At 41.8% G+C, this 27,605-nt stretch overlaps 1 protein-coding gene across 1 annotated transcript; it reads right to left on the bottom strand.

The window, feature by feature from the left end:
* Positions 1-225: 225 nt before the first annotated feature.
* Positions 226-7,525, bottom strand: SMIM28 (small integral membrane protein 28). The gene is made up of 2 exons (XM_073335217.1): positions 7,415-7,525; positions 226-594 (listed from the first exon to the last, which is right to left on the bottom strand). Exons 1-2 carry the CDS (start codon positions 7,523-7,525, stop codon positions 226-228), a joined length of 480 nt encoding a protein of 159 aa, XP_073191318.1.
* Between the last annotated feature and the right edge of the window lie 20,080 nt (positions 7,526-27,605).

Below are 27,605 nucleotides of genomic sequence, written 5' to 3'. Positions count from 1 at the left end.
TTGCTGTGAATTGAGGTTAGAAATGCTGCATCATTAAATGTGTTAAAGTAATCCCACATCAACCCAAGCTCCTTCCTCCATTAATTTTGTTGTTTCCTTGTTTGAAAATTTTGTCACTAATGTTAATGACTAGTGGTCTCATGTTTATGCCTTGACGGGTTGCAAGCTTCAGCCAAAGGTGTTTCCTTAGGAAGTTTATTTACTCTTGGTTGACCAGTGTGTACTCTATTCATAAGGAGGCACTGGATCCTGAGAAAACTCAGTGTGAGCCTCTCCCATAGGAGGTTTCATAGTGGCCTCCTCATAGGATGGAGGCAAGCTTACAGTGAGGAAGGTGGCTTCAGGGAGCAGAGTGGAGTAGTGGAAGTTCTGCTCACTGTTCCAGGGCAGCACCGAAAGGAAATCAGACACATCACGCTCAGGTAGGTGCTCTGGGAGATCAATACTGAAGATCTGCCCCTGGGGGCTAGGTCGCTGGCAGCGGCGATATAGGAAGAGCAGCAGGAATGCCAGGAAGAGCAGCATGGTGGCAGGCAGGATGATGCATAGAAATGGTTCTATGTCCTCTTTGGTGGAGCTGATCTGATGTCTGCTCTGTAATGAAAACAAACAAGGAAACTTCTTCAGTTTGAAATCTCTCTTTTGGCTCCCTTTTTACTTTAACTGTTGGATACATACATCCCCGCTCCTTCATTCACCAAATGCTTCTATTTATTTGGTGATCTCCTATCTTCCATAGTAGCTGTTCTCAAACTGTAGTATGTAGATCAGTGGTCTGCAGAGCCCACCCTGGTAATCCAAAAAATGAAACCCTTTGAGAACCAAGGTCTGGCAGAATTGATGTATTGGGGGTGGGGGAGGAAGGGTTTAGAGGAAGATCTCTCTGAAGTGGTCCACAGAAGGAAAAAGGTCAGACAGCCACTGCATGAAGCCCATAACTTCTGTTTGAGCAATAACATATCTTTGGGCCTGGCAGGATTATATTATTATTGGTGAATGTGGGTAAATGCCAAGTTCACCATACACACAGAAACTGATGAAAAAACATTTTCCACTGATGACCAAAACTTACAGACTGGCAATGTAAGAAAAATGCTGCTTGAGAACTTTAGAGTTTGATATAAGGATATTTACTTTGTGTATATTGACATGATGTCGACAATTTGTGTGTTAACGGTTATAAAGCTTTAACTTTTTGAATCTCAGAATCTACAGTCACAAAATAATTGTCACTTGTCTATTACCTGACCCTCACATAATTTCCAACAACTGTGTAAAAATTTAAGTATTTAAATGGAGAAAAATAAAATGCTTAAAACCAGTAATTTTACTCTGCCACAAAAATTTAAATTGATTAAAAATTGTGGGGGGAAATGCTTAAAAACTGTTGGTTGAAATATTTAAAAAAAAATCGAATTCTGCCAAGCCGACACATTTCTTAGAAAGACATTCAATCATCATTTTAAGGCTTCAAGTGATGGAGAATTCACCACATCCATAGGTAAATTATTCTAATGGTTAGTTACCCTCATTGCTAAAATCTGTGCTTTTTTTCTAGTCTGAATTTGTCTGGCTTCAGCTTCCAACCATTGGCTTTTGTAGTCCCTTCTTCTGCTAGATTAAAGGCCTATCTGCTATCAGACATCTCTTCCCCAGGTGAGTACTTATAGAATGTGATCAGGTCACCTCTTAACCGACTCTTTGATAAACTAAATAGATTGAGCTCCTTAAGATTTTTCCAGACCTCAGATCATTGGTATAGCTTTTCTGAACCCATTCCAATATTTCAATGTCATTTTTGAAGTGTGGACACCAGAACTGGACACCATGTTTCAGTAATGGTCTCTCTAGTGCCATATACAGAGAGAAAATCACCTCCCTACTCCTGCTTGGCATTCCCCTGCTTATATATCCAAAAATTGTGTTTGCCTTTTTAGCCACAGCATTGCACTGGGACCTCATGTTCAATTGTCTATGTACCATGACCCTTCCACCTATACTATTCGGTTATAAATATGCGATCATGAAGAAGTAACAAGTCAGAAGAAAGTAAAATTAAATTTCGGCTCCCTCTAGCAAAATGGAACGTGTAGAACAGTGGTTGTCAACCAGGCATCCAGCAGGGGCCACAAGCAGATTTCAGGGGGGCTGCCGAGCAGGGCCGGCATTAGACTTGCTGGGGCCCAGGGCAGAAAGCTGAAGCCCTACTACAAGGGCCTGAAGCTAGGGTTGCCAGGCATCCGGTTTTCAACCGGAATGCCTGGTTGAAAAGGGACCCTGAACCTTCCGGTCGGCGCCGCCAAATGGGCTGTTAAAAGTCCAGTGGTGGTGCAGCAGGGTACCGGGGCTAAGGCTAGCTCCGCGCAGCTTCAAGAAGTGGCTGCCAGGTCCTTGCGGCCCCTAGGCACATGGGCAGTCAGGGAGGCTCCGCACGCTGCCCCTGCCCCTAGTGCCAGCTCCACAGTTCCCATTGGCCAGAAACTGTGACCAATGGGAGCTGTGGGGGCGGCATCTGCTTCCTGGGAGCCATGGTAAGTACCACCAGGACCCTGTACCTACATTCCCTGTAAGCTGGGCAGCTGGCTCTCAAGGGCCACGCAGGCAAGTGGGGAGAGGTGCCCCTCCCCGGCCCAGGCCCGCCAGAGTTGTCATGGAGAGGCACCTCTTACCCAGCCCCAAGCTGCTGTGGTGAGAGAGGGCTGGGGGGAATCCTCTCTCTCTCTCTCTCTCTCTCCACCCCAGCCCCAGGGCAGCCTGTATCCCAAACCCCTCATTTCCAGCCCCACCCCAAACCCCTCAGCCCCACCCCCACCACATGAATTTTGTTATGTGCACCAATGTGAAGGTGATATGTCAAACAAAATATATAACAAAATTCATTCCGCGCATGGAAGTAAAAAAAAAATTAGAGGGAACACTGCCCTGCACCCTGACCCCCAGCCCAGAGCCCCCTCCTGCACCCAAACCCCTCGGCCCCACCCCAGAACTTGTGCCCCCATCTGGAGTCCTCATCCCCCCTGAACCTCAACCCCCTCCCCCAGCCCAGAGGCTTCTCCTGCACCCCCAGCCCAGAGCCCATACCTCCCCCAACACCCCTGTGCCATTCCAGAGCCTTCTCCTGCACCCCAAATCCCTCCTCCCTTGCCCCACTCTAGAGCCCAACCCCTCCAGCCAGAACTCTCACCCCTCCTGCACCCCAACCCCAGCCCAGTGAAAGTGAGTGATGGTGGGAGACAGCAGGTGATGTGGGGTGGGGAGATAGAGTGAGTGGGGCCTTGAGGAAGGGGCGGGGTGGGGCAGGGGTGTCCCGTTTTGTTTGATTAGAAAGTTGGCAACCCTAGTTGGCAACCCTGGGGCCCAAGTCTCTTCTCCCCCCCCCCAAAAAAAAAGGGGGGCTGAAGTTGAATCCTGACTACCTCAGCTTTGCAGGGCCCCGTGTGGTGTGGGGCACTGGGCAATTGCCCTGATTGCTACCCCCTAACGCGGGGCCTGGTTTTTATATGCAGAAAAATAGCTGTGGCACAGGTGGGCCTTAGAGTTTTTATAGCATGTTGTGGGGGCCTCAAAGAGAGAGAGATTGAGAATCCCTGACTTAAACCAAACTTTTTTTCCAGGTGGTTGCTAATTGTGTCCTCATTTTCTGAGTGCCTGACATGAGGACTTGGGGTTTGGAGAGCCCAAATTAGGGGACATTTTGATCCTAATCTCTGTCTCAGTTTCCCAGTTGTAGTAATACCCCCTCATCTCCCTGGGGTGTATGAAAATAAATTCTTTCATATCTGTAAAACACTCAGATACTGTAGTGATGAACACCATACAATAGCCTATGAGGAATTAATAATTCAAACCTTGCTCTGAAGATTGAATAGTTTATAGTAAATAGGGCCTGGGGCCACACCAAATAATGAGAAAACAGTGTATTGAATGCTGCTCATTAAATGAGCACTGTCCATCCTGTCCTCTGGATGAGGCAGGGCACCTCTGGAAAAAGAGCACATGATCATGTCATGACAAAACTATCATAATGTGTGCACACACAAGGGGACTAAATTAAGGTTTTACAGGCAACTTTACCTCTGACATTTCCCAACTTTCGGGGGCTTGACTTTGAGCGCATAATATTATTTTGGTGTAGTTTTGTGTGTTGAATATAGATACTAAAATATGAACTAGCTGGTATTCAAAATGATCAGTCTGGTTTTGTCTCTTTGAATTTGAGGGGGAGGGGCAATGGATTCCTCTTTCAAAACTGATCGAGAGGTTAAGGACCAGATTATCAACCGTCTAGCCCTTTGTGTAATTACTTACACCAGTGAAAAGCTGGTGTAAATCACTACCATGCCTATTCAGTAACGTTTCACATCTCTGCATTTGCTTTGCACAGATAAAAAAGACTCCCCAAGGGAAGTATGTTGTGAAGAATCAGGTTCTAGGTAACTAATGCATTATTTGGATATTTTTAATCAAAAGTGCATTATTAAGGCCAGGGCTGCAGTCCTCACTTGAGTCATAATTCACATTTGACCTCTTTGTCTGGGATACAGAAGAGGAGAGATTATTTTGATATGCCTCTTGCCAAACACTTTACATTATCTTTGTAAACACTAGAGAGATTGATCCAAGAATCATTTAGAGCTAGTAAATTTCTTATAGGCATACCTGAATACTAAAAACCTATCTCCTGGAAAAGAGTATTTGGAGACTATTTGATTTATCTGTTATAGACTTTCTATATCCCCTTTTCTTAAATTATTTCATTATTATTTTTATTGTTACTAAAGAAAGCTGCATGATATAAAGACTTGTCTGTCCCTTTAAGAAGCAAAGTATTTCATGTAGATCTATTTGAAAAAGTTTTGAACAGAAATATTTTCATGCAATTTAAAAAAAAAATCTATTTTCCTCCAAAGTGCTGAGAAGCGAAATAGCAGAAATGTACAAGTGCATGGGTACCAGAAAGTGAAACTGTCTAAAAACAAATAACACTAAGTTGCAGTGTCTAGATGAAAAAGCAAAGAACATGCACTGAGAAACTCCTTAAAATTTAAATGATGGCATTCTCTGGACTCATTTGCTCCTGCTGCTTGTCCTTTATTTATTTCATAGAGTCTAAGGCCTGAACACTGTGGTCATCTAGCTTGACCTCCTGTATAACACACGCGACTTCCCAAACTAGAGCATATCTCTTAGGAAAACAGCCGATCTTGATTTTTTTAGAATTGCCAGTGAGGAAAGATCCGCCATGACCCTTGGTAAATTCTTCCACTGATGCCAACAGCCTCTGTGTGTGATGACATAGTTAGTTGTTGTGGATATTATGATATCCTAAATAAAGGATTATGACTTTGAGTGAGAAAGAAGCAACAGGAGCAGATGAGCTTCTCTTCTATTCATGAGAAATGGCCTTTGTAATAAAGGAAGGGGGAAGGAGAAACTAAGAAAATTGTGAGAGACACTTCAAAAATTGGTTTCAGAGTAGCAGCCGTGTTAGTCTGTATTCACAAAAAGAAAAGGGGTACTTGTGGCACCTTAGAGACTAAAAATTAAGTTTCCATTGGCATACACTGGTTTATAGAGCTTCAAACATAAATGAAATTACTTGGGCATTTTAAATAACTTCCTGTGAAATGTATCCTCTCTCCCTTAATTTACATCCCACGAGGAACGGAAAGAAAGGGTTAAGTTTCAAACAACTGAGCACTGGAAAGGAACATAAGGAGTAAAGCCTTTCATTACAAGTCAGCCTGTACTTGTTTTAACATGCTGGGTATGCACTACTGCCAGCTTGCCAGTTACATGACCTTTGTCAGTTTGGATGGGCTTTTCACCCATCTTAGTTGGTAAAGGAATGAAACATAGAGAACAGATGAGTTTGTATGCCATTTCCATAAGGAGGAACTCAATTGTCAACTCTATTTAGATAAAATAAAACTTGTCACTATCCACAGACAGACTCATTGTAGATGATGACTTAATAAGGGAAGTTATGAGAAGGTGTGCCCCCTAGAATGATGTAGGGGTGGAAAGGAGATGCCTGGTTGCTGAGTTCCTACTAAAATTATTATTTTAAATGCTGCTATATTGCTAATGATTTATTAGGACACCCAGAGCCTTGGATAGTATATTTGAATTATTTTAAATCTAAATATATATGAAACAGGAGACGGACTGAATGATGAATTGAATATATTCATGCTTTTTTAAGGAGTCGCAGGCGATAAACAAGAAGGCAGAATTTCCAAAACTTCCAATCAGAAGTCATTTGGATTTGTGCTCCTAACTCACTTAGGCACCCTTGAAAAATGTCACCTTCATTTTTTAATAGGTTTCTTTTATTTTTTTTAAAAAGTTTTCACAGCATTATTGAATGTTAAATTGATTGACACAGAAAATATTCATTTGATGTGTATCTATATAAATATGTAATGTATAAAATCCTATTTTAATAGTAATTATCTGTCTATATAAACATTATTTTGTTACAGAGTAACGTTAATCTCAATTTTCAAAGTTATTCATATGCCTGTTAGCATGGAAGCACAACAGGAGTGAGTTTGTTTGTTGCAAAGAATTTATATTTTATTTTTCATCACGGGTCACTTTTGTTGACAAAAGGATGTTCGTTTAACAGGATGAAGGCTTTGCCATCTATTATTGTTCTGGTAGTGCCAGTAATGGGCTAGTTCTGTTTAACTTAATCTGGAATTAGTTACCATCTCAGGGACATAAAAAACCCCACTTTCCTTATTTTATTTTGTTCCAGTGTGCTTGATGTCTTGTTTGCTGCAGCTTTCAATCTCATTCCTGGTGTAACTCTGCTCAAGTTGATGGATTTACATCAGGGTTAACCTTGCACCTTTAAAGCGGAGACTGGTTTCAGTACATCCCAGGCAACAATGGAAAAGCAGGCTGTGTTTTCATCTCTGACAGACGTTTCCCTTCCCCCACATCCCTACATATTTCCCCTCCACTAAGAAGTAATCATTGTAAAGCTTAGAGAACAAGAGTTCATTGCTGAGTACTACTCACTCTAACAGCTGTAGAAGGGCTTCTAGGGATCAGAGCCAAAGAGTGTGTGTGTATCTATTTAAAAACAAAAGAAAGGAAGTATAAAATGTAGAATGCAGCATACTCATTTTTTAATTCATTTGGAAAATGAAACTTCTTTTGCTGCCTATAACTGCAAGTTTTTCCTTAAGTTTTAAAGCTTAAATATATTTGTGTTTTTGTAGGAGAAAAGCAAGCTAAATGCAATGAGGAAATTCATCAACTTTCTGTAATTAAATGCTATCTCTGTTTCCATTGGTATAAATTCTACTGTCCCAACATCCAGTCATTACCACTGTCACATACACCAAGGCATTTCACAAAAAAAGCCAAAGAACATTGCCAAAAGAGAAGCCATGGTACTGACCTGCAACTGTGTTTCCAGAAGTGGCACACCTGGTTCACTAGTTAACCAGTCGTAGTTTCCCCTGTCAGCATGTCCAAATTTCCTCCAGCTGCTACCTAAGAGCCACCTCATGCTTTCATTAACCTGAAACTCCGTTTTAGTCCTTCCACCTTGCTTCACAGCTTTAACCAGTGCCCTCACCTCTTAGTCCAGACCCAGATGGGAAGCTCTCAGCTAATGATCCTTTATAAATTCTTCCCTGTTGACAGTGGTGAGGAGGGGAAAGAGTGAAAAACCAACCAAATAGATCTCAGATGCTACTCTCAGTTCCAACTCAATCTCTCTGGATTTGCTTCGTTGGCCTACATTACCAGAAAAGCTGGCATCAGGTATCAGGGACGGGGTAGCATTCTGATTGGAGAGTTCCCTGCACTAGGATTATTAAAGTGGAATTTGCATGTGAATCTGTTACCACATGGTCCTGACTCTTTGTGGATAAATAATTTTCTAAATTTAGATATCTAATAAATATCTTTTTGGGGTGTTTTAAAGAGTTCCTATGCCAGAGAGAAAGTTCCGTGCATCTTGTAAGAAAGGGGGAGAGGGGGAATCAAGCCAAATTTTCTCTTTACCTTTGCTGGAACACACAGTAAACAGTGAGCGGTTTCTGGGTAGAGAGGCAAGGACATAAGGCTGAATGCTCTGCTGAATTATTTAGGAGCATTAGAATGTAGATGTTAATGATAAATCCGGTGAGCAATCTCTGTCAGCAAAGGCTTTGGTCACTGAGAATGTATGATTACTTTTAATAATTATAACAAATCTGATAACTGCTTAATTCTGCCCTTGTTTACTCCTTTTTAGGATAAGCATCATTAGACTGAAATCAGTTTAGTTTTTTTTTTTTTTTTTTAAATCCCAACAATGTGTATTCACATCTCATTGAGGTGGTATTTAGCTAGAGAGAGGTGGAGGGAGGACTATTTTTTGGAAAAGTGGACAGGTTATTTTTTCATTCTGAGTAGAAGGAGAGACTGTTAGTAATTGCTCCTGCAGTTGCACGTACTTTCAGTAACCAGACAGGTTTGGTTGTGCAGGCAAGAAGGAACATAGCCTGGAGATGGGAACACAGGTCTGGGTGGCAGGATTTCTGGCTTTTATTCCCTTCTCTGATACAGCCTTACATTTTTCTTCTCTAATTTAACACTCTAAACAGGCTTTGAGCCTGATTCTCCAGTAAAAGGCAACGGGAGCTGTGGGTACTCAGCCCAGCTGAAAATCAGGCTCATACAATAAGGTATTCCATGCACACAGTTTAAGGGATGTATGTATGTGTGTGTGTGTGTGTGTGTATGTGTGTATATATATGTGTGTGTGTATAATATAAAATCACAAAAAAGTCATAAAAGAACATTATGAAGGTTGCAAAGTCGAACACTGAAAATTTAGGAACTGCCAGAATTATGGTTGCTTGTGCAACCTTAAATTAGTCCTCTCATGCCTATGCGTTACAATAGTCTTTCATTACAGGACACCTGTCTCATTCATTGCACAGAATGGCCCTACTCTGGTGATGAATCAGGGTTGTGTAATGAGGTAAACTGTTTGCAGGGCCCTTTGTCATTTGTTGCAGAAGTTGGAAAGTGTGTAGTGAATGAGTCAGGGGGGTGAAGGAAGAGAAAAGATGGCCTCATGATTAAGGCACTAGAATGCCACCCTGGGGAATTGGATTCTATCCTAGACTCTGCCACAGAGTTCATATGTGATGCTGGGCAAGTCACTGCAACCAAATTCTTCACTAGTGGTCACTGATTTTTCTTTATTTTGCAGATGTCTTACTTGAGACCTTGGGTCTAATTTACAGAAATGCTTAGCACTCATAGCTGCAACCAAAGTCAATGGGAACTGTGCTTTGAACACATGAAGTGCTGAATAATACTAGGTTTCAGAGTAACAGCCGTGTTAGTCTGTATTTGCAAAAAGAAAAGGAGTACTTTTCCAATTAACCAATTTATTTGAGCAGAAGCTTTGAGACACTTAGGACCTGATTTTTCAGAATAATTAGTATTATATAAAGATGCAATGCGTATGCATTGGTATGCATCCGATGAAGTGAGCTGTAGCTCACGAAAGCTTATGCTCAAATGAATTGGTTAGTCTCTAAGGTGCCACAAGTACTCCTTTTCTTTATATAATACTAATTATTCTGAAAAATCAGGTCCTAAGTGTCTCAAATTTGGCACCCAAAATTATGGATTTTTTATCTTCATCTTTGTGCCTCAGTTCCCCATCTGTAAAATGGGGATGAAACCCAAAGGGGCATTGAGTTTGTGCAGCATGCAGACACTGTAGTGATGAACACTGCAGAAAAGTCTGAGGAATTAAGAGCAGGGTTTGAATAGTATGCAGTAAATAAGCCCTGGGCCCACACATTGAACAATGAAGAGAAAATACAATATTGAATAGCTGCTTGTTATGTGAACACTTGTTATTGTGTACACTGACTCAGGCAGGGCTTGTGTGGGGAAAAAATAGTATATAATCCTATAATTAAAGACTGTGTCTAAATTCATGCACCCACAGGGCTGAATTGGGTTGCTCAAGCAACCTTAATTTTGGCATTTGCTAACTTTTGAGTGCTTCGCTTACAACCAAAATTCCATCCTGTGACGTGACCTATCGAAACACACACAGGTCATCAGCAGGGTTGGAACCCTTAGATCCATCACAGATTTCAGTCACCAGAACGAAGGGAATAACCGAATGCAGCACTAGTAGTTTCTCCTCAGTGTGGAACTGCGCATTAGGTAGGGATGAGACCTCTATTTTGCCAGTGGGTCTTACAGATATTTGCAGAACTGACACCCACTCCCAGTCCTTAAGCTTCTAATCCCATTCTCCTTGCCTAGAAGTCCTATTCTTACCTCTCCAAACTCCCCATCCCAATACCCATCTTCCCTCCATGCATCCAGTTCCAGGCTCCTTTCCCAGCCAGTCCCAGTTTTCCCCTTACAGCTCTTCATCCACTCTGTCTCGTTTCCCCTCCCACCGGTCCATATTGCCAATTCCCATTGGCTGCCAGTCCAAGGCTCCTCATCCAGTATCTGTATCCTCCCCTGCCCCGGTCCCTTCCTGATTCCTTGCCCTAGTCTCTCCCTTTCCTTTCTCCTTACACCAGTCTCTTTACTGAGGCAGCACCAGTTCTTTCCCTTCACCCTGGATCCTCCATCAGTTTTATTCCAACTTTCCTCTACTTCATTTCCTCAGCCCAATTTGTCCCCAATTCCAGTCTCCTTTCCCAGAGTGTCCCTCCCATAACTCCCAATCTATTTTCCCTCTCCTCCCCTGCGGCCTCCAGGCCCAATCTACTCCTTCCTTAGGTCTGGCTCTTGTCCCATCTGCATTTGAATCAGGCAACTTCCTCCTCTACCTACATGGGGAACAGAAATTTGTTAATAGAGAGCTCTTCAGTCTAACAGACAAAGGTATGGCAATGTCTGGAAGTTGAAGGTAGACCAATTCAGACTAGGAATAAGGAGCAAATTTTTAACAATGAGAGTAATTAGCCAGGAGAACAATTTACCAACAGATGTGGTGGATCCTCTCCTGGAAACTTGCAATTCAAGGTTTTCTAAAAGATACGGTCTAGACAAAAATTATCTCAGGGAAGTTCTGTGGCCTGTATTGTACAGGTCAGACTATATTATCAAGTGATCACTTCTGATTTTATAATCTATTAATCACACTGCCTGGGCCCAGTGTGGGGATCACTGAGAGCACAGGAGAGGGTCTCTCTGCTGTCCTTTCCGGTGATTGTCTCTAACCCGATATATAGCAGATAAAGCTGCAATTGTAGGGAAAATCCTGCTCAGTCTTGCGCTAAAGTATACCCAGTAAAGATGGAACCTTTGGAGATTTTAGCATGAAACCGTAAGTGGGTGCCCTCAAAGACTGTGGGGGAGGGTGTCCAATGTGTAGCTAACCTTGAAACTATGACACCTGTCTCTTGTTTCTACTCCTACTCTTCCACCTAATGGCACACCTTCTTTGTTATAATGGCTGCTGTGTTGGAAGGGTACATAAGACACAACCTGATTGAGCCTACCACAATATAAATGTTAAATAACCATGAATGATGCCTTACCACATTAAATTGTAGTGTTTCTTCCTGAAAAGCTACATGTGCTCTTGTGACAGGAAGACCCTTTATCTCTCATGCTATGTGGCAAATGTTCTCTCTTTTGTCCTTTTAAAAATAAATAAATAAATCAGTCCGCTTGTTTCTGTAGGTTCTCGACCATCTCAAGATTTGGCCTTGTTTGAAGTTGAGAAGTCTGAACAGCAACCTGTTTGTGTAATTTAAACAGACAAGCAAAAAGGCTGATAAATGCTTTTGGGAGCAAAACCAATTTGTACCTAAAGAGCCTGATTCTTCTCTGCTGTATGTTGGAATAGCTACCCTGAAGCCTAGGGAGCTACACTGACTTGTGCTTGCTGAGAATCTGGCCAATAATGTTGCCTGACAAATTAAGCACTCTTGTAATCTTTAGCAACTGAGATAGAAGGAACAAATTCCCAAACATTTTCATCCTGTTAGAATATTGTCAGATAACGTGGAATGGAAGCAACAGAGGCAGTGGGAGCAGAGGGAAGTATGTCTGTGGTAATGATCTGGAGTCGCTGCAGATGAGCAGTTGGAAGCAAAGAATGTAGATAGAAAAAGGCTATTTAGAGCATCCAGTCTATTCCTCCTGCCAAAGCAGCATTGTACCTACAGGATATTCCTCAGTGTTTTGTCTACCTAGGTTTGTTCTGAAGAATTTCACCGTGAGATTCCACCATTTCACTTGAGAGACCTTTTTTCTAGAGAGAGTCTGTGTTATAGAAATGTTCCTAAACTTAGCCTAAATTGTCCCTTGTTGAGTTCAGCCTGAATATTCCTGTTCACCCTAAACCATTTGTTTTCCCTCCTTAATATTTGTCCTTCCAATATTTGCAATATATAGTGTTATCTTGTCCCCCTTTTAGCTAAGCTTCAGCAAATGGTCTTCTGTCTTTAAAGTCAAGCTCTCTGAACTCTTAATTATCATTGTTGACCTTCATTGGCACTGCTATAACTTATAAGCCGTTCTTCAAGTTGGGGTGCCCCCCCAAGGAATACAGTATTCCTGCCTCTTGTGAATGTGCTTTCTGAGAGCATTTTCCAGGCTTTTCTCCAGTCACAGTGATGCTCCAGCAGAAGGAATATATTTGGGGGAGAGGGAGTGGGCAATTTGCTCACTCAGTGAGGTGGGAAGGAGGACCCAACATTATGTTAACTTTGATGTCACAGCCACGTTCTAATGTACATTCTGTCCACTTTAACGTCCCCCTCCACTTTCAAAAGTATGTGATACTTTTCTTCACTTCCTGTCCTAAGCTGGGAGTTGGCATCAGTGGCACTGGTTTCCTGTATTTGGTGGTTTGGTTTGGTTTGTTTGTTTTGGAAGCATTTGGGGAATTTTTCAGACTAAAAAGTGCTGTTATTTATTGCTATAATAGATCTTCCTTTGAATGGATAGAAAGGATTTATGCTGTCAAAAGCCTCTGCTTCCTGTGGTAGCCTGGCAGTATTGTCAATGCTGCTATCTCTGCTGCTGTCCTAGGCCCCGATCTCACACCATGGAAGTGAATGGAAACTTTGATTTTGATTTCAATGGCTGGAGGATTAGGCCGTTAGCTAATGTGCATAAGCTTGCTTGGCATATCCAAAGCAGGCTATGGGCCTGATTCTCCACTCTTTTCCATCACTGTTACCCCAGTGTAACTCGGCTACAATCAGTGGAGTACACAAGTGTAAAACTGATGTAACAGAGTGGCTAATCAGGCTCTGTCGCCTAGACCTATAGGGTGCCTCCCTACTTGAAGAATGAACACATTTCTTTATCCTGGTCTGTTTTCCGCCTTTCCACCAGGGACCATTATTCTCCAGCCATCTACCTTCTGCTCAAATAATCTACAATATGTTTATTTGCAATTTCATACAAAAGCCATAAGTAAATATCTCAATCAATAATTAAAATTAACTGCTGGGTTGTGCACTCTGCTCTTCCCAGCACTCTATCTATAGAGATGCAGAGGCAAGCAATGTTTTTACTTCAAAGTAATATATAATAACATCTGCAAGTAGAAAAGAGCTTTTAGATCATGTAGTCTGCCTCTTGCCAAGTCACCACTGTTCCCTTTAGTGCATCTTCTAGTGTGTGTTTTATTCAGATTACTTTTGAATGATACAAGACCACCACCACTATATTGCTTTGGGAGACTAAGGCCCTGATTCAGTGAGGGCTAGGCAACACCACTACTCACATGCTTAAAATTAGGCACATGCTTAAGCATCTCACTGACTATATTATATTACCGATGAGGAGTTAGAAGTAAAGAATTTAGAGATCGGGAAAAACCCTGTTACAGCATCCAGTCCATTCCTCCTGCCAAAGGAGAATTTCAGTCTATTGACTTCTCAGTGGGACTATTTACATGCTTAAAACTAAGCACATACTTGTGTATCTTGCTGAATTGAGGGCCTTAGTGTACTTCCTCATCCCTTTTCTTCATTGTTCATCCATTCCTTCATTTCCATAGCTTAACTGACTTATTGTTTGCTGATATGTAGCTTGTCACCAGCTGGTACTTGTGTGATGATTTTCTCATTATGTGCCCACAGACCAGAATTGAGCATGTAGCTTAAACTGCGCATAACGTCCCCCTCAATGAGTCAAACTGTTCTCAGATGCAGAAAAGAGATGGGTAATGTTACTCTTCTCTTCTCCTTTTGGTGTGAGATAAGACTGGAGTGTGTGTTTTGGAGGAGGGGAAAAAGAGATGCTGAGAGTATATAGAATGTTTGTGTCAATCTTTTGGTAAATAAGCTTCTTGTTTCTGTATAAAGTCTGTAAATAATTAATGGTGTGCACAGAAGGAAAAGCATACAGAATAAAAATGCATATTTATTAATGACATTACTAAATTAATCACTGGAAATCTTGCCTAGAAAATAAAACCTATCGTTATTAAAGCATACAAAATGTAAATACATCCTCTCTGCTCTACTCTTAGACTCTGCAGAAAGCAACTTTGACACAGTCCTTATATTGTGTGTAGCACCCATCCATTTGTATTACAGTAGTGCCTAGAGTCCTCAGCTGAGATGAGGGCCCCACTGTGCTAGGCTATGCAAGCACATAATAAGAAAAGTCCCTGGCCCAAAGAGCTTACAATATCAATAGGCAAGACAAAAGGTGGAGGAGAAATGGAGGTTGCACAGCATTTCAGTGGTAGGGCCGGGAATAGAGCTGAGGTCTTTTGAGTCCCTATTCTCTACTATATCCCAGCGCATCTTATCTCTTCTGACTTTCGCGGTGAAGAGTGACTCTCAGCCGTTCACTGCTTTCTGTAGTAGGCAGGCCCTGTGATGGAATGCTAAAATGGTATTATAAAGTTCAGCCCCTAGGCAGTGGTGCAAGTAAGCCAGTATGGTCAGGTACGCCATACCATTAAGACATTTATTGCTAGAACTCCATACCGGAAAGCCACATTTCCAAGAATGAATGTGTAGAGCCCCGCAAATTTATGCAAATTTATACCCGCAGATTTATACCCTGTCCTCCGGCAGGGCTGTACAGACTCCAGACAGGAGATGCAGCTGCATAGAAGGGCTGGGGGAGGTACAGTCGCGCCACAGGACCTGCCTGCACTAGGCACTGGCTCCTGGGAGCGGCAGCCCCACATTCTGCTCCTTTTGCTGCTGCGCTTCCCAGGAGAGCCCTGTGGTTCAGCGGATACAGATTTCTATCTGCGGACATCCGCATCCACCGGTATAAATTTTATCTGTGCAGGGCTCTAGTCACAGAACATTTTTTGTGAGGAGTGGGAGTCTAGTAAACCAGTAAGTTTAAAATCTACTTGCACCACTGTCCCTAGGTCATGCTATGTGTAACATACCATACCTGAGCTGGTAACAGCTGTTCCTGGGAGTGCCCTAAAGTATCTCAGAGAGAACATATCTCTCTTTCCATGATGGAAGCACTGTAGCCAGTCCATATCTGGTACAGAAAGCTGACCTGCTAGTAGCAGCCTTGTAACCTACTATGTATGAGAATTACATGACTAGTCCTCTGATGATTTTTCTGATGATCAAGCTTCACTAGCATTTCTTGTGTTTCTTACTACCAGAGATGAGGCAGAATCTGATTCTAGCCAGCTGTCTCATTGCTTTATAAAGGCCTTCCCCGAATAAAGAATCTGGAAAGCAAGTCCAGCAGCATTCCTCCTGAAAGACAGTCACTGAGGGCCAGATTTTTAGAGGTGTGTAGGTGCCTAGAGTTTGACTTAGGTGTCTAGTGGGATTTTCAAAAGCATCTAGGGAGTTTGACCCATTAGTGACAGCGGCAGAACTGATGATTCATAATTTACGTGTAGAGAGCTTATTCTTATGGGGACAAGTGCATTAGAAATGCTTAGCTAGATAAATCTACTTCTTCAAAACCTCTTGGAAAGAGAGGAATACATCAAAGTAAATTTAATTAGTTTACAAAACTCCACTCCAGAATCAAAGGCCTTTGCAGCTCCTTTCCCTATATGTTAGGAACTGATGGCTGAGATTTTTTTTGGATTTACAAAAGTTGATAGCTAAATGGACTATAAAAGTCTCTCCTCTCTACCTATTTTTATGCATCTTTATAGAAGTCCAGACACACATACCATGTTGTTACTAGCAATTAAACCTAAGGTTTAAAGGTTAAACAATTAACAATAAAGTTGAACTCTGACCTTCTGAACTAAAGCCCCTTCTGGATCACAGAGAGAAGCTAATTCAATAGAATTTCTAATACAGATGTTAAATCCAGATGTCTCTATGAATCAATGTGGGGACCATTTAAAAAATCAATACTGTATTCAGTACCTCTAGCAGCTGCAAGAATTGCAGTAGCTCTGTGCTTAGAAGATTCTAAAGAAACAGAGGTGGATACCACATTATTATAGACTAATATTGAGGTGTAACAAATACTGAATTTGAATACAATTTGAATACAGATTGTTTTCCTTTGCCAGTTTCTTTCCATTACTCTGAAAATAATATCAATGTTTCATACAGTTCAGATGAGCATCCATACTAAAGTGCTGAATCTTTTGAGACTTGTCCATTATTAGAGGACGTCTGTTTTTCCTAAGGTTCTGAAGTTCACCGTTTTTGTGTTGCGTGCCCTGACTCATCACTGCAAGGCTGGCCTTAGATACAAGCATTCAAAGGTATGTCTACATTGCAATAAAAGACCTGTGGTTGGCTTGGGTCAGCTGCTTCACGCTCGTGGGGCTTGTAGAGTGAGGCTAGAAAACTGCAGTGTAGATGTTCAGGCTGGAGCCTGGGCTCTGAGACCCCTCCAAGGGGGAAAGGTTCTCAGAGCCCAGGCTCCAGCCTGAACTCAAATGTTTACATAGCTATTCTTAGCCCCCTCTGCCCAAGCCCCATAACCCTGGATCAGCTGACCCAGGCTATGAGACTTGGTGTTGCAAGCTTTTTATTGTGGTGTAAACCTACCCCAAGTGACAATACTAACTCATCCACTCAGGACCTCTCCTCCAGCAGAAAGACCTGGATGAGTTAAGCTCATTGTCAATCCAGATTTCATCCTCTCTGGCAGCAGGAATGAAAGCTGAAAAACCCACCTCCTGCCACAGATCTCTCCCTTGCAGAGTGGGATCTGTTCTATTAATTCAGGTGGAATACATGGACTAAAGGTGTCAACATAACACAGTCACTGTGCAGCACTCAACAAGTTTGGGGTTTGTTATATAATTTGCTTAGTACCATGGCAAACACACCATTAAAAATCCTGTTAAACTTTCTTTAAAGATACAGAGAAGAAGAAAAAACAGTAAAAACATTTGAAATGTACTCAATACGGATTTCATTTTAACAACATCCCTTGTTCCCCTTCCCTTTAACAGAAGAGAGGGTTTAGAAGGAAATACCCCATGCCTCTTGTTTGACAGGCTCTTGGATGGTATCAAAGATGGTAATGACTCTCCTTGTGGGGAAAAGAGAAGGTTAGCCGAGATGGGCTGGAGCTGTTTCATCCCACGTGGTAGTTGGGAGCCAGTCGGCAGAAGTGGCCATGTCATCTCGTTCCTTCTCTCAGACCTTGTTTGGTCAGGACATCTCTCAGGATTAGGATGAAGAAGGTCTGTGGGGGTCCCAGGCGATGATGGGGTGGCAGCCATGATGGTGAAGCTTGATTCAGTAGCCTCCATCTATTCTTCCCTATTTTCACCCCCAATGACTTTTTTTGTAAGGACCCATGTGTAACATCTTATGAACTTTTACATACTACTTGCAGTTGAGTGCACAATTAAGGTACATTTTTAGGCCCAATTTTTCTAACTGATCAACATGGGGACAATTCACAGATATTCCTTTCCAACACTATTGATTTGGACCCACAAGTTGTGAGGTCAGTTCTCCATAACTGCAAACTTCTCATACATTTTCTAGATCCAGGCCTTTTTCAGCAATACGGCTTTCCAAGCATCTCCCTCCTGTAACATAGCTGTGTTTTGTATTTTCTCTTTGATGTATTTGATTGCATTTTTCCAGGTTGAATCTCACTTTAATTCCTGCCATTTCTCTAATCTCTTTCAATCCATTTATATTTTCTCTCTTGACTCTCCTGTGTCTGCAATTCCCCTTCAGTTTGTATTGTGCATGAATGTAGTTAATGTGCATTTATATTTCCTTTTCCAAGATTGTTAATAACATTTAACAAAGTAGGATCCAACAATGACCATTGCATGACCTCGCTAAAACAATTGAGCCCAACTAAGTGCAGTCATTGCCATCTATGACTCTGCTTTGCCTACAATCTGTTGATTGGTTTTGAATCCATTTGACAGTACCATTGTTCAAGCCTATTTGATTTAATTTTTCTAATAGAATTTTGTGAGGCAGTGTCTCATGCTTTAGTGAAGGCCAAGTACGATATCCACTCTACTGTCTTAACTTTCACTACTGATTCAGTAAATTGGATCAATGAAACCTGATCATGTCTTCCTAGCATGCTTTTATTCATTGTTGGTCCCATGTCACTTATTGCTCTTAATGTCTCTATCTTCTAGGTGCTAAAGGAGAAAAGTTGCCTCATTACTTGATTAGGGACTGAAGTTAGCTCTCTCTTTCCATATTTAAAGACTGGAAACAAATATGCACTTTTAGTCATCTGAAACCAGCCCAATTCTTCAAGAAGCTTAGAAAATGCCTGATGATAATGGTTTAATTAGTTCCTCTACTAGTCTCTGGAGACTGGAATGTGATTCCAGACCAGAAGAGATGTGTATATTATACGACATTTTTCTAATACTCTTTCACAGAATTCTGTAGATTGCTATATCCTATATGTTGTCATTTAATGTGATGATATTTGGTCTGCATGATCTTATTTCTCTTGTTAAGGAGATGAGCAGTGTTTGAGAAGCTGTCAAATGGAGTTTCTAAAATACACTCATACAGTAATATGCCCAATGTATTGATCCTTCTATACGTGTAGTAGTAATAATGGCTATGAATTTAAACAGTGATGACTACTAAAATAAACACATTTTCATAAGATTAGAAGTGTCTGAACTGGGGATAGGTAGGAAGTGATGGGATGCTTTTACTCTCTTTCCTCCCTCTCCCCCACACCTCACCCCTTTCAACCAGCGGAGCTGAGAAGTAGGGTATGGCATAACCACACATATAGCAGATGAGAACCTGTCAATATGACAAATCTCATCTAAATCACTGACACGAATGAAGGGTTTTTTGAAGAATCTTCCAGCAATATGATCAAAGCTTGTTTTGTTTTGTTTTTTTCAATATTTGTACTCCATTTCAGCAGTCTCTACAATAAGTATTGTAACACTTTTTTTCCAAAGGGCTTTAGACACAGCCATTTAGATACAGTCATCACAAAACTCTTTATGAGGTAGATAGTTAAAAACTATTAATTATTATTGCAAATAAGAGGAAACTAAAGTCCCAGGCCACAGAGACAATCAATGTCAGAAGTAGGAATTAAAAATCAAAAGGCCTTGGATCCCAGTCCTATGCTCGGTCCCCTAGAATACACTTTATTTCTAAAAAGTAAGAAAGTTATACTAAGTCCATGGACTACTGAATCCAGATGAAAGTTGCTGAATTGAAACCTGCATTATTTAACAAAGCATTCACCAACAGGCTCCTGGGAATTCTCCTGTTGATTTAATTTAGCAGACTCCGAGCTGGAACAGCACCCTGATCCAATCTCGCACTGTATACTGTTCCTTAATTTCAAAAAGGCAAACTTTAAAAAAATTAAGGGAATTAGTTAGGAAAGTGGACTGGACTGAAGAACTCAAGGATCTGAATGTTGAAGAGGTTTGGAATTACTTTAAGTCAAAGCTGCCAAAACTATCTGAAGTCTGCATACCAAGCAAGGGGAAAAAATTCATAGGGAAGGGTTGCAGACCAAGCTGGATAAGCAAGCATCTCCAACAGGTGTTTGAGAGAAAGCAGAACACCTACAAGGAATGGAAGATGGGATGGATCAGTAAGGAAAGTTACCTCTTGGAGGTCAGAAACTGTAGGGAGAACAGCCAAAAGCCAAGCAGAGTTGGACCTTGCAAAAGGAAATTAAAACCAATAGTAAAAGGTTCTCTAGCCATATAATTTAAAAAAAAAAATCAAGGAAAGAAGTGGGACCACTAAGCACTGAGGATGGGGGGTGGAGATTAAAGATAATCTATGCATGGTCCAACACCTAAACAAATACTTTGCCTCAATTATTAATGAGGCAAATGAAGAGCTTTGGGTTTTGGCAGGGTGGCTAATGGGAACAAGAATAAGGAGGTAGAAATTACCCCATCCGACGTGGAAGTCAAATAGTTTAACGGGACTAAATCAGGGGGCCCAGATAATTTCTGTCCAAGAATATTAAAGGAACTGGCACATGAAATTGCAAGCTCAATAGCAAGGGTTTTTAATGAATCTGTAAACTCAGGGGTCATACACTATGATTGGAGAGGTTTCAGAATTGCTAATATAGTTCCTATTTTTAAGAAAGGGGGAAAAAATTGATCTGGGAAATGACAGGCCTGTTGATTTGACCTCAATTGTATGCAAGGTCTTGGAACAAATTTTAAAAGAGAAAGTAGTTAAGTAAATAACTTAATTGCCTAAGTCCAAGGGGCAGAACCAGGGCCTTGCTGGTCTTCAATTGCTTCCTGCTGCTGTTTTCAAATCTGGGGATGCATTTGGTTTCAGATGTAAGTCTCCGAGGTAGAAAGGATAATGTCCATCAACAAGAATGCTTGCTCTCCTGAAAGCATGTGTTGGCTTGGAACTCAGTGAGTATAATCTGGGAGAAACACAAAAGAGTCTATGGCAAACTATGTTGTGCAGAATTTCCCTTCCCCCTTTTCCCCTAAAAAAGGATGAAGAAGATTTGATTGAGAGAGAATCTAGAAAAATAATTAGGCAAGCTAAATTTCAACCTGCACCTTCTTTTCTTTTTTCGTGGTCGGCTTTGCAAACTAATAATCTTTGATCTCTGGAGTTTTGAGCTGGCCACAAGAGCCTATATGAAGGTATTCAATTATTTAGTGTTCTTTTAAAAGAAAAGGTAATGTATGCAAGAGAGAAGTAAGATCCGCTCTGTTGAACACCAGAGCAGCTGGGACTGTACATGAACAGTTAGCTATATCAGAGTGCTCAAACTCCATGGCTTTTTCAGTGGAGCCCATCGTAATTCAATCCAGGAATCCAATACTCATATTTTTCCCATGAGGGGATTAATTACATTGCTGTGTAGAACATTTTGACACTGAAAACCTTTGTCACCTTCCTCTCCCCTCTGTGGGATATGTGCAGTACGTTTTATAAAATGATTTCCCTCTTGTCCTCCTTCACTTTCCATGAGATTGATATCCTCACTGATTGTCCAGGCTTGAAGCCGTTTTGATCTTCTACCTCTGGTCACCTTTGTCTCATTGATCCTGTAGGCAGTAATTTATTTACTAGGGTTCATTCTGGAAATCTAATCAAAGCATGTTAGACTCAGTGAGGTGGATCACTGCCCAGTCCTTTATGTTCACATCACATTTTGAACAGGTAGCAATTTGTACATTCCAGGTCAAGCTCTGAAGCCTAGGAGTTTGGGTGGGTTTGAGACCAAGCTTCTGCCTGAGCCAGAATGTCCACATTGGTATTTTGAGTGTGCTAGCTTGAGCCCCACTAGTGCAAGACTTGCTCTCAGCTGCAGTATAGATGCAGCTAACTGCCCCAGGTAGACTCCACTGACATGAACTAAAAGATACCTAGTGCGTATTAACATAGTCCTGGAACAACATGAACTAGTTACCTTTTAGTTTGCCTTCCTCTGCAGCATGGGGCACGGGATCACTTGCAGGTTATAAATGGCGGATTCTCTGTAACTTGAAGTCTTTTCAATCATGATTTGAGGCCTTCAGTAACTCAGCCAGAGGTTATGGGTCAGACTAGATGATCACGATGGGCCTTTCTGTCCTTTGAGTCTGAGTCTACATGGGGCAATTAGTGTGTAACATCTTATAGTGCTCTACAATTCCCCCCACCCCCAGAAACTGGACTGTGCACCATGTAGACAAGCGCTAAGTGTTCAGATGGACTAAGCAAGAGTTTTCTTAATAGACAATATCACGCTATTCAATGCTACATTATATGTGGTATTTCAGTCAATAGCTTGGAGCAGTGTCTTCCCTTCTATATTATCCTCTACCTATGGTAGCTGCTACTACTGAATTGTCGACACTGCCCATTGTTAAGCTCATCCTTTCCCACGCATTTCCAGCAGCCTAAGTAACTGGGGTATCTTGGGAGGTTAGCACTAGTCCTTCAGATGTAGGGCATGTGGTTCCATGTCTTTGAATGGGTGACAGAGAGTCTCTGCCCAGGGAGTGCACCAGAGAGGCTAAGGAAAGGGCTGGTTTTGGAATTTACCCAAACCAAGGGAAGCTTAAGAGCACATGGTTCCAGCATGGTGGGACCCAAACACAGCTGCCTGGTGAGTGTCTAGCAGGGGCAGCTCAACTAGGGCTGTGGCAGGCAGCAAAATTTGTGCAGGTGCAAAACCCCATGTTCATGGCCCCGGTTGATTAATTGCATGTATAATTATAATTTGCATCAAAGTAGCACGTAGCAGGGCCAACTAGACTGGGGTCCCATAGTGCTAGGCATCGCATAGCCATTTAGTAAAAGACTGCTCCTGCACAAACTAGTTAAGTTTGCACCGAACACCTGGATTTGACTTCTGTGCACAAATTCCCATTGGTGTTCTGACAGATTTTGTAGTCACACTGCTGGAAGGATGCTGAAAATTAGGAACTTAACATCCATGTCCAATATATATATATTTTAATGTGATATTAGAAGTACATTCCTGGCAACAAATAGTTTCTTGGTGGATTATAAAAACGTAGAGCTAAAGAAAATTGACTACTTTTTTGTATCTCAGTTCTGTGTTCTTCACAAAAAGGAACCTTTTTCATGGAATGCACTTAAAATAAGACCATCCTCCAATTCTCTGCTCCTGTTTTCAGAAATGCAAGCCAAAAATCCAGCACACAGTGCCAGAAGCTCTTGGCCCTCTCCTCCAACACAAATCCAAAGAAAATAAAGAGAGTATGGGTGAAAGGGAATGTAATTGAATCTCTCTTCTCAGACAGCTGTAGAGGTTTCTTTCAGGGATGACTCTGTCTTGGTTTTTGAGCTCCAGGAGGAGAAGCTGGATGTTTTGAACTCAGGGTCTGTGATCTGGAGTTGCTCGCATGCCCATTCCCTGTTTGTCTGATTAATCCAAAAGTGATAGTCCTCAGTAATGACTGCTGTTGTAGTCTCATAATACTTCAGCTCACAGCATGAGGATGTGCTAATTGAATTACACCCTTTACTACTTAGGATGAACACCGTCGTATTGTGCTCTTCATGGAAGTGGGAGAGAGAAAATGGTTCAGCTGTTTGAATGTAGTGAGAGTGGGGACAAAACACACATTCTCCATTCTAGCGGGGGAAAAAAAAAAAGTATAGGATTCTCTTTTTGAACAGCCTGGGGATTGCAAAGTGAAACTGGGCATGGAAAACTTCCCTGAGAAGGGCTCTTCTTGTTTTATAGGCTATTGATTTAAATTTGACTCATTTCTGAGCAGTTGCAGTCACATGCTGAACCTGCACATTCGATTTGTTTTAAATTGAAACTCGTAAAAGCGCCCAGTGAAACCAAGGGAAAGATAGTACGGGAAAGATTTCCATGGGCTTTGGATAAAGTACGTAGCTAAGGAAGTATTCATGGGTCATGCACTGGGTGACTAACTTGCCCACAGAGAGAAAAGTCCATTCACATGTCTGCGGTGACTCCTGGATACCTGGGGCTGGGAGAAGCAATCCTATAGGCCCTGTTAAAATCTAAGAGAGGGCTCTGGGAACTTGTGTTGGAAGTGCAGAATGTGCTAATGGCTAAGATGCACAGGGAAAGGGCTCACTCCTGCACATCCTAAGAGATTCACTACGGCAGTAGTTCTCAACCAGGAGCCTGGGGCCTCCTGTGGGGCCAGAAGCAGGTTTCAGCAGGTCCTCCTAGCAGGGCCAGTGTTAGACTTGCTGGGGCCCAGGGTAGAAAGCTGAAGCCCCACAACCTGGGGCTAAAGTTTGGGGCCCTGAGCCCGGCTACCTGAAGTGGAAGCCAAACATAGCTTTGTGGTGGCCCCGGTGGCATGGGACCCCAGGCAATTTCCTTGCTTGCTACCCTCTAACGCTGGCCCAGTTGTTGTGGCATAGATGGGCCATGGAGTTTATATAGCATGTTGGGGGTGGGTCCTGAGAAAAAGGTTGAGACCCCCTGCTCTGGGGAAGGCCTTGCTAGGGATCCGTGCAGGTGCACACTAAGCTTATTAAAACTGGATTCCTTATGGCAAGCAATAAACTACTGCTTTAGTCCCTCTGGAACTTGTAATATTCCAAGGGGGTATAGAAGGCACTACTGTGGCCTTCGCTTAGTGCAAATGAGAGACCTTACTCCGGTTCATCTTCAAAGCTATTTTCAACATGAGGAAGGCCCAAAGAGCGTTTCTCTCTGCTAAGGACTGTAGCATGTGTGCAAAAGGAAGGAGCCCTTTTGCAGCCTCCTAAGGCGTGCTTGAGGAAGTTCTGCTCTGGGGCACCTGAGGAGCTTTGCAATTGAGGGAAATGCCTTAATTTAATATTAATGTAGTTATTTCCTCTGTGGCATGCTATATATTTGTCAAGTGCATTGGGCTAAATCAGGAGCGACAGTTATATGGAAATTCAAAATATTACAATAAAGGGATTTACCTGACCAAGTGGAACTACATGGACCCCAGTTCATGCCCTGGAGGTAGGACCCCAAAAAGGGGCACTTCCTCTTCTCCTTCAGTCTTGAGCCTGCTTCACATTCAGTGTTGTAAATGTTACCCAAATTGAGTTTTGTTCTATTTTGAAACCATACTGAGGAGTATCTCGAGAGAGTGAATGAGCAAAGACAGTTGGAATGAGTATGGAAGAAAATGGGAATTGCTAAGAAAGGAGGGTTTTTACCCCTGCATCTTGATCTTAGAACTATTCTCAATGCGAGTGGGTTGTAAAAAGTGGGATCCATTTCTCTTCTGCTCACAAATCAGATGCAATTGTGCAGACAGGAATGCTCCAAAATAGAGAGACTTGCTTTCAATTCTGGAAACTGAGAACACCTTCTCATACTGTATGTTCAACGCCTATATTTGCATCTCCCAGAACTAACATGAAAACTAAAATTATAGAATTTACGGGGGGGTGACTAGTTGATGACAAAACTGTTTGCACAATTGGCCAAAATAGGTGGTGTATGGTACAGTGGCTGTCACGTTGCTAAATCAGGCAACTATAAATAAAAGAGAATGTATAGTTGATGAAAGGATTAGGTAAAATAGTCTCATATGCGTGAGCTAATGGGAAGTTTTATTCACCAGTCAATTAATGAAAGCCAAAGCAATGCATTAAGTTTGTATTTTTCTTCTGTCTGGTTTATGAGGTCACTGACTCTGCTGAAGGACACACAGCGCTTAGATTAAAAACCCCTACCTATTAAATATTTATCACAGCCACTTTCCTGACAAACTGTTGGAATTTAAGCCAATACATGGAGGAAGAACAAATGTCCTCTGTGCAACTGAAAGAAACCTGATACTTTCTATTTTATGTGTGCAATGCACTTTACAGACACTAGTCTAAACCTAGCATCATGCCACTGACGTGAATGGTGCAAAATCAGTGCAAGTGAGAATACAGACCTTGTAGAGACAGGGAGTCACTCCCCCCTGCACCTCCTATGTTGATTACCCAATAGCCATTCTGTTCCAGCAACACTGTTTAGGAGTAAATGAAGATAATCTAATTGGAGTTACACGAGAGTTTTAGGCAGCAAAATGTAATTACCCAGAATGGAATTGGACCCTGATGTTGGGTTTTAACACCCCCCTACTTTTTGCCAAAAGTGCCATCGGATTATTAAAACACAATGCCCACATTTTATTCCTTTGTAATCTGCTTTAATACACTTCTCTTTGTGCAACAGCCCAATGGAAGTAAGAGTCTGTTATACACATCAAGGGACAGATCCTGCCTTGCTTTAGATTCCAAAACACTTGAGTGCAATAGGAGTTTGATGTGAACAAGGATTGTGGGGTCCAGGTCCAAGTAGTAATGTAACTGTTTCTTCGTACTGCACCCAAAACTGGAGGCCGCACTCTCATTACACCAGGACAACAATTCATTGTATTTGGTGCTGATGAAAATATTTTGAATTTAAGCAAAGTTTTTACTTTTTTTTTTTTAAATGGGGGAAATGTCGTCAATGTATAAAATGTTTTTTAGTTTGTTGACCAACACGAGGGCTAGTTGACACTTTTTTTCAATGCTAAAAAAGGGAGTGCAAGTCTGTCAGCGCAAACAGTGGAAAAAGTGTCCCTGTTTTTTGAGCGGCTCTGGCTGTCCTTGCGTTTTGCTTATAACAGGCCGGAGTGGCTCAAGGAGAGAGGTGTCACTGGTGCTATCTTTAAGCTTGTGACGTCTAACCTGTATGGCAACCCAAAATCTGGTTCCGCTCCATCTGCCAGCTGTACACCTCATATCGTGAGGATGGCAGCCCCCTCCCAACCTCCACTTTTTGGGACCTTGGCACCGTTGATTTGGTGGAGTCCTCTGGTACCTCTTCCTCCTCTGAGTAAAACTAGCCAGCATGCTCTATGATCATTATTAAATTTTGCATCCAAGATAGGTTATTGTACCTTAGCTTTCTCTTACCATGGTGACGCTATAGTAAATTATCTGTTAATTTAGCAACTAGTGTTCTCAAGTTGTTGTTGGCATAGATCTAAATTCAAAGAATTATCGAGAATTGGTTTTTTAAGCATATATTTTGGTTGCTGAGTGTATTTAACAAACTAGTTAAATACAAATTAGATTTGCTACATATTTGCTGAACTATGGTTGGGGTTTTCAAAAACTGATTAGGAAATTTAGGGTATAAAGTGCCTAAGTGACTTAGGCTCCCATTTTCAAAGGGAGCCAAGTATTTTTAAAGACACTGAGGCACCTAAACATGAAGCTAGGTGCCTTGTGGGCTTTTCAAAAGCATCTTTGCAGGTTAGGTACTTAACTCTGATTGAAATCAAAGCCAAAGGGCTCTCATTGATTTAAATGGGAGTTGAGTTAGGCACCTATACCAAAGTTTGCATCTTTAGGCACATAAATACCTTGTCCCTTTTGACGATGGGATTTAGGGTAACATTTTCAAAAGTGCCTCATTTTCACAAATCCTATTCACTTCAATGGGAGTTGGGTGGCTAAATCCCTGAGAGGTTTCAGAGTAACAGCTGTGTTAGTCTGTATTCACAAAAAGAAAAGGAGGACTTGTGGCACCTTAGAGACTAACCAATTTATTTGAGCATCTATATGCTCAAATAAATTGGTTAGTCTCTAAGGTGCCACAAGTCCTCCTTTTCTTTTTGTAAATCTCTGAGGTCAGCTCTAAAAATTGCAGCCTAGATCACTAAATAACAAGTATTCCAGGGTTCCCCCACTCTGCTCCTTCAGTTGACTGAACTGTGAAAGGATTGTATGATACTGTCC

This window comes from Lepidochelys kempii, chromosome 3, assembly GCF_965140265.1.
Source record: "Lepidochelys kempii isolate rLepKem1 chromosome 3, rLepKem1.hap2, whole genome shotgun sequence".
Taxonomy (NCBI): domain Eukaryota; kingdom Metazoa; phylum Chordata; order Testudines; family Cheloniidae; genus Lepidochelys; species Lepidochelys kempii.
This window is presented reverse-complemented; position numbering and strand designations above follow the sequence as displayed.

Bases quoted from the DNA above. Each gene is read 5' to 3' on its own strand.
- SMIM28 (XM_073335217.1), bottom strand. From the start codon at position 7,525: ATGAGGTGGCTCTTAGGTAGCAGCTGGAGGAAATTTGGACATGCTGAC. The intron at 595-7,414 runs GTCAGTACCATG...TTTTCATTACAG, and splicing joins TTCTGGAAACACAGTTGCAG to AGCAGACATCAGATCAGCTC.